The sequence below is a fragment of the Mus pahari genome, chromosome X (genome assembly GCF_900095145.1).
Source record: "Mus pahari chromosome X, PAHARI_EIJ_v1.1, whole genome shotgun sequence".
NCBI classification, from domain to species: domain Eukaryota; kingdom Metazoa; phylum Chordata; class Mammalia; order Rodentia; family Muridae; genus Mus; species Mus pahari.
The window spans coordinates 142543740-142554562 of record NC_034613.1 but is presented as its reverse complement, the minus strand read 5'-3'; the positions used below and the strand labels follow the sequence as shown (position 1 = coordinate 142554562).

The following is a 10823-nucleotide window of genomic DNA, read 5'->3' as shown; positions in this document are numbered from 1 at the left end:
GGAAAGGAAAGGAAAGGAAAGGAAAGGAAAGGAAAGGAAAGGAAAGGAAAGGAAAGGAAAGGAAAGGAAAGGAAAGGAAAGGAAAGGAAAGAGCCTTCTCAATCCTAGTTCTCTCAGTGGCATTAAGATCATGTTTGATCCCTAGAATTGAGACCTCAGGATTTCAGGATGGCAGAGTGGTTGCCAAGTTCGAATACCCATACCAGCATCAGGACCTACCAAGCAGTATGACCGGTAGTCAGTGACTTATCCCTAAGCTTCAATATGCTCATAGGTAAAATGGCTACAATTCCACCTGCCTGGCAAGGTTCTTATGAAGACTAGAAAATGGTGGCTGCAAGTTTAACACTCAGTAACTGGCAGGTCATTCCTATCTGGAATTTCTTTTTCTTTCCCATTTAGCCTTCAGCCAGTTACCAACTCTTAAATGCAAGTGATTATCCTTGTTTCTGTCCTGATCTTTCATTCGCCCTTTAAAGATCCCAGTAGGTATTGGTGCTGGGTAATTTTAAATCAACTTGACAACAGCTAAAGTAGTTTCAGAAGAGGGAACCTCAACTTTAAAATAAAATGCCCCAAACAGATTGACCTGAAGACAAGCCTTATTGCATTTTTCTTGATTGATGATTGATGTGGGAGGGTGGGGCTCACTGTAGGCCATGCCAGTCTTAGCAAGTGGTCCAGAGTGCTCTAAGAAAGCAGGCTGAGTGAGGCAGGAGTAGCAGCCAGTAAGTAACCTTCCTCCGTCGCCTGTGCATCAGTTCTTGCTTTCTGGTTCCTGCCCTGACTTTCTTCACTGATAAACTGCTGGAAGCCTCCTGGGGATCCATCCCCTAAACAGCCACCAAACCCAGACACTGCTGCATATGCCAACAAGATTTTTCTGACAGGACCCTGCTATAGCTATCTCTTCTGAGGCTATGCCAGTGCCTGACAAATGCAGAAGTGGNTGCTCACAGTCATCTATTGGATGGAACACAGGGCCCCCAGTGGAGGAGCTCGAGAAAGTACCCAAGGAGTTGAAGGGGTCGGCAACACTATAGGTGGAACAACAATATGAACTAACCAGTACCCCCAGAGCTCGTGTCTCTAGCTGCACATGTAGCAGAAGATGGCCTAATCGGCCATCACTGGGAAGAGAGGCCCTGTGGTCTTGAAAACTTTATATGACCCAGCACGGGGGAAGGCCAGGGCCAAGAAGTGGGAGTGGATGGTTAGGGGAGCAGGGCAGGGGGAAGGTATAGGGGACTTTTGGAGAGGAAACTACAAAAGGGGATAGTATTTGAAATGTAAATGAAAAAATATCTAATAAAAAAAGAAGAAGAGAAGAAACAAATCTTTTCCTTCCCATAAAAAAAAAAAAAAAATACCATGCCTTTGGTGATGGTATTTTATCATACCAACAGAAAACCCTAAACAGGCAGGTCGGCTTATTCAATTTTCTGGGGGATAAAACTCTACTCCTCCCTACTTGCTGTGGTGAGAATTTACTGAGTAGCTGCTTGGATTTGACTACATGGAGGAATCATATAGGAAGCTTTCAAAAAGTCCCGGTAGCCAGGGTGCAAAATGACAAAACAATGAAAGGATGCTCAGTGCAGCTGGCAGTTTGAGTGGTTGGTTTATTGCTGTACTATGCAGGATTGAGCCTTGGCTCTGTCATTCTCTAGCCAAGTGGTCTATCACTGAGCTATATCTCAATCCCTTTTTTGTCTTCTTTTTTGTTGTTGTTGTTTCTTATTTCCATTTTCATGTTTGTGCTGCTGTTGCTATTGTTGTTGTTGTTGGTGGTAGTGTGTATATGTTTGCATAGGTGTGAGTGGACATGTGTGGGCACATATGCATGTAGATGGACTTACTTGTAGAAGCCAAAGGTCTATGTCCTGAATGAGCCTCAATCTTTCTTCCTCCTTAGTCATTGGAGGAGAGTGTATCAGTGGTACCCAGTGCTCACTGATATGACTAGTGTTGCTAGCCAGCTTGCTCAAGGGGTCTCGACTCTGCTTCTGAGGCTGCAATTACAGGTAGGCCACATCCTCACTCGGCATTTATATGGGTTCTGGGATGCTGTCTCTAGCCCTTCTGCTTGGGCTGTGAGTACTTTGACGACTGAGCCATCTCCCATACAACTCTGGCCCTCTTTAAAAATGGGACATAAGGGTTGAGTTGCACAGACTGGGCTTCATTCAACATAGTCTGTAAACTATGCTGGCCTTGAATTTATAGTCCTCCTGCCTCTGCTCCGGGGTATCTTACATTGCATTACCAGGCCCAGTCATGAGTCAGCAATTTTTAAAGGCTCCTCCCAAACAGTACCCTATGAGAATTCTAAGCCAAAATCTGGAGGAAAAGTCACTAAATTAAGTTCACTGTTATATCTATGGCAGTTTAATTACTTTTGCTGACCTAACAAACTACCATTGTTGTTTTTTAACTTTTTTTTAAATTGAAGTAGAATTGATACGTTAAACAACTCACAGATTGTGTCACCTCAGTGAATTATCATGAAGAAAATATAGCTATGTAAGCACCATACAGGTAAAGAAAAGGCAGGTACTTCTCAGACTACTCCCATCTCTGGTACCCAAAGGGTTTGCTGAGCTGATGTCTACCACTAGACATTCAGTTTTCTCTCATGTGTTTAACATTTCATTAACAGACCCAGGAATCATGTGTTCTGTACATGTGTTTGCCACTTTTAGTCAAAGCATTGGTCAGATTCACGCATCTACTTTCACTACTGTGTGTACGTGAGAGTTAACAGAATATATTCTTCCTTGACCGCTTGCTTTTGGACTTAGTCATGTGATTTGATTTACCCAATTCAGTGTCAGCAGATGTGGCATATGCCATAATTAGAAGAAGCATTCTGTCCTTGGATGGCTCAGCTTGCCCTGCTATGCAACAGACTTTTTTGCCAAGAAAAGAAAAGCCCTCAGGCAGACAGAGGTCAAAGAAGGATGAGAGCCATGTGTGTCGCCGCTTAGAGCTGAGGCCAGCCAACTCAAGCTTATGTCAACTGACTCAAACATTCATTAGCACGAAGTCATGGTTATTGCATCCTGTCACTGAATATTGGGATGAGTATTTGCTCCTGAGTTTCGAGATGGACTAATAAACGTGGGTATTGGAAGCTTCATTTTATAAAGGCGGCGATTGATGTCCAAACATGACAACTCACTTAACTGACTTGACAGAATTTAGATAAAGACCTGACTCTAAGCCGATAGTCAGTAAACACATGTATATCAAATATAAACTAGCATCATTCCTGTTAACAAGAGATACATAGGGCTGGAGAGGTGGCTCCCTAGTGAAAAGCACTTTCTAGCCTTCCAGAGGACCCGATTCACAGCATCAACATGGTGGCTCAAAACTGTCTCTAACTCTAGTTCCAAGGAAGCGAACACCTTCTGTCCTCCCCATGCACTGCATACATATGATACACAAACATACTTGTAGGCAAAATACCCATACACATCAAATAAAAATAAAATAAAATAAAACAGAAAGAAAAAAAAAAACAAGTGACACATAAAAGCTTCTATGATCATTTTTTTGTATTATCCAAATAGCGCAAATCTTCTTTTAACCTGAGTAAACTAACTTCCTTTAAAAAGTTATCTGATAGAATCTATAATAGGCTGCTGCTTGTAAAAGTACCTTAACGCAGTGGCTTGGGGTAGTATAAATTTTTCTTTGGAAATAATCTTCTTATAGATGAATTTGTTCTTTTAAATAGGACTGTGAAATTGAGGTGTTTTCTAAGCTCACTTGTATCTTTCACTGCTTTTATGTGCCCTGTTATTAATAGCATTATGATCCATAGAAATCACAGACATCTTCAGTGAATCGTAATCATTAAGGAAGTCTCACCCTGCTTAGAAATCATGGCAGTTTCAAAACCACAGTTCAAACTTTAACAAATGAATCTAAAAGTCCACATGTTATTACATCACACATTTGTTTCAATATATTAATAGGTTGTCCAGGATTTGTATTTTATGAATTTAAATTTTTCTTTAATAATGAGTCCATAGATTTTGCAGGATTGCAACAGAGTAAGATATATTGTTCTGTAAAAGGCTCTGGGTTCCACCTCTAGCTACACACAAGCATGTATGAGACACACACACACATATGCACACACGTGCACAGAGAGAGAGAGAGAGAAGAGAGAGAGAGAGAGAGAGAGAGAGAGAGAGAGAGAGAGAGAGAGAGAGAGAGATTTTAGAGAACAGAAGTTTTCAAAGACTTTGTAAACTGCTTTTTAAATGGTGTCTTTGCATAGGATTCTACTAATTTAAAACCAACAAAAATCAGTGCGTACAGGCAAATTACACCTAAGGAGAAGCAAACTAAAATCAAACTGCTGAGAGTTGTAGGCAACTGGGGGTTTGACCAAACTGAAAATGCCACTGAAATTCTAAGACCACATATTTAAAAGACATTTTCAAGCATTTCTTCTACACTAGGAGTCTTTAGTCCTTGAGATGCTGACATTTTGGAGCTCCCTAATTCTTGACACAGGCAGGCAGTCCTACGCACTGTAGGACACTTAACACTACCAGTGGTTTCCACCTACTAGATACATTAACACCACTCTAGTATGACAACTGAACGTGGTTCTAGCAATTATCCCCTGAGAGACAAAATTGCTGCAGCTCAAAATCCCTACTTTACATTAGAAACTTTGCTCATGTGCTGCAAGTCTGTGTGTGCTTCTGTGTAGGCACACGTGTGTTCATTGTGTGCACATAGAGCCTGAGGGAGACAACAGGGCTCTTTCACTTTTGCGTACCACCTATCCTTTGACCCAGGATCTCTTATTGAACCTAACACTCGTCAACTGGCTAGACTGCAGCTCCCGGGGTCTGCTCACCTCTGTCCTCTGAGTGTCTCCCTTATAGACATGTGTCACTGTCCCCACTTTATTTACTTGTTGTTTTTAGGTGCGTTTCTGGGATTTCTGCTCAGGTCCTTAGCCTTGTACAGCCCGTACTTTACTAAATGAACCATCTCCCCTGATAAATATAAGACCACGATTTGTTTAGAAACCGACACGGCATGAATTACTTGCTGGTAATCCAGTGAACAAGTATTTAGCTTGATTCCCACTGTGCACTTAGGTTTTCAAAATAAACAAACAAACAAAACAAACCACTGACGTTATGACAGCCTACAATGAAGGAAAGGGTTATTATTACAGTGAGAGTCTCCTCATTTTGCTGATTTTGCTTAGAGGAAATGTCTATCCTACTATCATTCTGTGACTTCTCTTTTATCATTCTGGTAAAAAAAAGGGGGGGGGGAATACACTTGATACGGTTATTATTATTTTTAGAGCTACCTGGCTGATAAGGCTCCTCAGGGTCAGCAGACATCCATGGATTGCAGCATCATGAAGAGGAGACCAATCAGACACTACATCTGCATGGAAAGGGAGAAATGAGTTACATCATGCTAAGACACTTGGACTGAGAGGTCCATCCGGCATCCAAAGTAAGGACCAAAGAGTCAGTCTGGAAAACATGTTGAATGAGTGAAGTCAACCAAGCACAGAAAAACAGCATAACGTAATCTAGCTCCTATGCAGGAAAGGGAAAAGAGACCAGTAGTCACCAGAGGCTAGGTGATTAGGATGAGAAGAGAGATAGGAAAGGTTGACTGGTGAATACTAAGTCACTATTTTATTGAGAAGCAAGATGCTGTGGTCCACTACTCCTCCCTAGGGTAATTATAAATAGGAACTTCCTAATACAAATTTCAAAAAGGTACAAGATCTTTGATATTTTTAGCATTAGGAAACAATCAGCATTTGCGGAGACATATCTATAAGTGACCTCCATAGTCCATGGAACAAGCCATTAAGAGCATCTCATAAATACATACAATGTTTGTTTTTATGCATCCTTCAGAAAACAAATTTGATTTAAATTAATATTTTAAAGACGCATGTTGGAATGGCAGGTAGATGACTGAATTCCCATTTTTACACTGGTCTCAAAGGCAAATGGCCCATGTCATTGTATGAGAGTTTTGCCAATTACCAGCATTAGGGAATTTAGCTGTGCTTGACAGTCTTGCTTCCTGCATGAAACACAAACTTTGGCATCTCAGCAAACAGTAGCATGCACTAATAGAAGCAATCATATAATTACATACACCATTAGGCCTGTAATAAAATCTAAACAGAACTGTATTTATTTATAGGTTACCTTCTGTCCCAATATTAAGCACAAATCAGAATTCAGTCTAACCTTGAAATCACGGCACTATTTGTGACCCTCCCCTCTAACCAGTGTGCTAATGTGGTTAAAAGAACATTCCGAATTCAGACCCAGTTGATCTCTTCTGAACAGTGGCTCTGTGAACAAATTCCAACTCTCAATTTCATTTTGGGTAAAGACAGAAATATACGTACCCATGGCTCAATACATACTAGCTATTATTATCTTGTCGTGACACTAAACAGTGTCTTGCTTACATCCCAGAAGCATTGCATTTAAAAAGAGCAAATGTAGAGTACCATCATAGAAGAGGACTACAAATTTTCAGGAAATAAGCCTGTAAGCCCTATCCAACACAATAAGCTTTCCTCTGGCCTTGTAATTAAGTGTAGATATAATTGAATTCAGCATAGACCCAATTTGTTCCTCATCTCAAGCTGCATCTGATTTCCAGAACAAACAGATGCAGGAGGCTACAACAGGGGAGGTTTGCCTGAGTCTGCATCAGTTCCAGCTCTGCCTTTCTTTGATAAGCACATGATATGCAAGCAAGGTGCAACTGTCTGATGCTACTCGTTCCTTGCATGAGCACTTAAGAGCTGTTAAAGGCTGAGAGAGCCTGAGAGCAAGGCTAGTTGCAAATGCCTTGCAAATCGAAAGGCCATGAAAAGACAAGAACACTTTGCACCTAACGCGTGTTAGCTGAGGACTGCCTGCCACCTGGAGCCATCAATGCCCTGGAAAATCTGTCCCAGTGAGCAAATTACTGTCCTTGCAGATGGACTCATTAAGCATTTAGTACATGAAAGGATGCTGTGTGGGCCGCCTACACGCAGCCCATCCAGTGCTTTCTTCCTGGGGTCACTAAGGTCTGCAGATAAAACACCTTAAGGGAAATGGCTTTTCCTGGCTCTAAAAATCTTGGGCTTGGTACATGCCCAGTGTCCTCACAGCCTTCACAGAGGTTCCTAATTCTCTTGAGGAAAACACTGGTGCATCTATCTGGGGAGTCTTAAATTCAGATTATAGATTGTAGAAAAATTGACTTCTGAATTAGAATTTTACCATGCAATACCACCCTTCAGGTGCTGATAATGGAGGACACCATTTACACGAAATCTTGACCAAGAAAAGACAAAATTTTAGGCAGGTCTTGAAAGTCAGGTTTTGGTACATGTACAACTGGACACCAATCGCTCTCTGAGTGTGAAATGATTAGCTCTTTATTTTTTTTCCTTCCAAGTACTCAGCTGCTAAGAAATACAATTGTCAAAATCCTCTGCATCTTTAATGCTGTCTCAGATTATAATACTTGACAGGCTAACCAGACCAGGAAGGTAATTTAGGGGCTAAATTACAACTCTGTTCAGATGTCATTAAAGTACTGCAACGATTTTATTAAAGGAACACTAAAATCTGGGGCTTGACTCCTACTTGATCAAGGAAACATTTTTCTTTGTTACAGCAAATACAGAATAATGTTCCTCCCAAGATCAAAACCAAGTCTATTTGATGCTTTGAAATCATGCAGAATTCAGCATTTACAGAGCAGAGACACCCTGTGTCTTTTAGAAGTAGAGAGTGTGGTTCAGAAACACACCCCAAGGCTGACAATACTAATATCCATCTCTAGATTGCCCGTGAACATCTTCATTGAGCTACAGCTCACATTAAGATCTGCCCACTGGAAGGATACAACCCAATGCTTTTCCTTATAAATACAGACTTGTGCAGCCAATACCACAATCAGTCTCAGACTATTTTCATTACCCTGTGAAGAAATCTCATGGCCATTAAGATTCACTCCACATCAGCACGTGTGCTAGCCCGACAACCATTGATCTTTTTCTTGTCTTTATGGATTTGCCTATTCTGGACAGTTCATCTAAATGAAACTCTACAATGCACTGCTCCAAGCTGCATCCACCCTGTAGTGCATGTATTAGCACTACATTTTTAGTCAAATACCCATCGTATAGATTGATGACATTTTAGTGAACCATTTATCGGGTGAAGACAATTTATGTTGTTTCCACTTTAGGGTTGGCAAAATGCTGCTACAAATATTCCTTCCACATTTGGGGGTAAATGTGGATTTTAAATTGTTTGTGCCTACCTCCAAAGAATGATATATTGAGCCTCTTGGGAGTATTTTCCAAAGTGGCCACCCAAGCATATATTTCCATCAACAATATACAACAAGGCTTCCTCTTCTAACTCCAAAGCCATTTTGGTATGATATTTGTTAAGCCCATGCTCATTCCCTGAAGAAAAACATAGGCCCTAAGCCTAAACCTTTGTTAACCTTATACAATGGCTCTACTCTCAGCAAATCTCAGGGCACTAGAGTATGTAAAAACCTAAATGCTGATACTGGAAATATTCACACAATAACACTTTTCTCGAGTTGTCACAGCACAGATTGTGCATGCAAGAGGGAAGGGAGAGAGGGAGGGAAGAAACAAGGGGGAGAGGGGGACAAGCAAGCATCATAATTTTGCAATGTAGAAGTAATCCACACATCCCTTTGCTCTATAAACATTGAACTGAGACTTGCTCCTTGTGACAGCAAATAAAGGAAAGACCTAGAGCACACTGCTCCATGCATTTCTAGGGCACACGCCTGGAATAGGCAATGTGCTACAGGCTCAATATAGGGCCAGTTACATCCTAAGGGCCCCCTCACATTATCCCTAACAACTTCCAGCTGGAAAAAGCAGAACAAGCAGAAGATAGGACCTATTTTCCTATCAGACCATGGGTGATGTTCATGGTAGGAGACTATCTATGGTATGACAGAGAGATCCAAGGCCACACTATCACTTTTTCATCAACCCTTCCAAAGTCTTTGAAACCTAAAAGTCATTTTAAGCAGCAGATCGTACACACTCTTGGCTGGCATGGACTGAGTATTCATTCATAGTATTGGTTCATCCATGGACTATATTTGGTTTTACTGGCAAAAACAAAAGAGATGCCAAATGAGGTAATACCATGGATCAATCAGTGTAGCTTATGGGTAAACTAGGGGGTGGACCTCTCATGGCACAACTATTCCACAAGTCCTCCAATTAGTGTCATTAAACTTACCGTTTAAAAGTAAAGTATCTCCATCAAGCCTGTGGCACATTAGGAAGGTTGCTGTTTCATTTTTATTACACTTTCTGGAACAATTTCTAAGATTTCCATTATTTCAGGAGAGATTTAAAGTGCACTAATTGCTCCATTCTGAAAAGAGCTATTAAGAAAGTTCCAAGAACCTTAGTAAATGTAAGGCAGTAGCATAAATCCATTTTAGGAAACATTTTGCAAGGTTGAAAGTGGGAGGGGGAAGTTGCTCTGAAGAGACTGGAGTATCTGGGATGTAACAAAGGTGCATTCGGGGGCATGAACTCCATAACTGGAGAAGAATCCTGCTATGGGGAGGGTAGAGCAAGCATGACAACTCTTGAGCAAGATGGTCCTGTATACTCCATCCATTATCAAGCCTCTCCCTTCCTCCCCTCCCTGCTCCTCCTCTTCCCCTCTCTGTACCCTCCTCCCGTCAGCTCTCCATAATTTCACATCTTCACCTCTTCTGTTTATAGAGACAAGACACCCTCAGAAAGAATCCTCCCCGCCAAATTGACCCAATATCAAAAAGTGCCCCACCAGAAGACACAAACTACTTTTTTTTTTTTTTTTTGCAATACCCACGCTTGCCTGCTTTCTGCTTAAATGTGATTATTTTTTTCTAATAGGGTAGACTCAATTTTGGAAAGAAAGAAGTATCTCTGGAGATATGAGCTCGCAGGCAAGCAAATAAAAAGAAACCAACTTGTGTCAGAGAGATGGCTCACCAGGTAAAGATACTTGCCACCAAGTCTGGAACCCTGAGCTCCATCCCAGGATCTACATAGTGGAAGGACAGAGCCTAATCACACAAACTGTCCTCTAACCTCCACAGGCACGTACTCATGTACGCACACACACACACACACACACACACACACACACACACACACAAGGAACAAATGTAAAACAGCTGTTTTTAAACTTAAGAGTAGAGGCTAATGAATGGGTAATTAGTAGGATTATAAAGGTTAATTTACCCTTCGATGCATTTTGTGAATTGTCTACAAGTAGAGTGAGGGAGTTTCTTAGAATGTGGTAACAAACTACTTCATACTACTCCAATTTGCTTACTACAATTGGAATATATTTTCTCGTAGTTGTCAAGGCTGGAAGTCTATCAGAAGACTAAAAGCTTTAGCAAGGCCATGTCCTTTCTAAAGTCACCAGGAAGGGATCCTTCCTCACCTCCTCTAGCTTCTCACACCTGATGCCCACCCTTGGCTTTCCTTGGTTACTAGATTCTGTGCTCTAATCTCTGACTCTTGCTGTATAGCATCCTCTCTGAATGCTCTCCTTTTCTTATTGAAACACCAACCTTGTGGGATTAAGAGTTCAAGCCATACCCTACCTAAACATAATAAAAGCAATCTACAGCAAACCAATCGCCAACATCAAAGTAAATGGAGAGAAACTCGAAGCAATCCCACTAAAATCTGGGACTAGGCAAGGCTGCCCACTTTCTCCCTACCTATTCAATAT

The 10823-nt window shown here is 41.2% G+C and overlaps 1 protein-coding gene across 1 annotated transcript in view; it reads right to left on the bottom strand.

Moving 5' to 3' along the window:
• Asb9 (ankyrin repeat and SOCS box containing 9) overlaps positions 1–10823 on the bottom strand; it is a 30951-nt gene that overhangs the window by 15289 nt on the left and 4839 nt on the right. The window contains exon 2 of the mRNA XM_029534404.1: positions 5351–5430. Within this exon, the coding sequence (XP_029390264.1) occupies positions 5351–5430 (80 nt within the window). The remainder of the gene's footprint in view (positions 1–5350; positions 5431–10823) is intronic.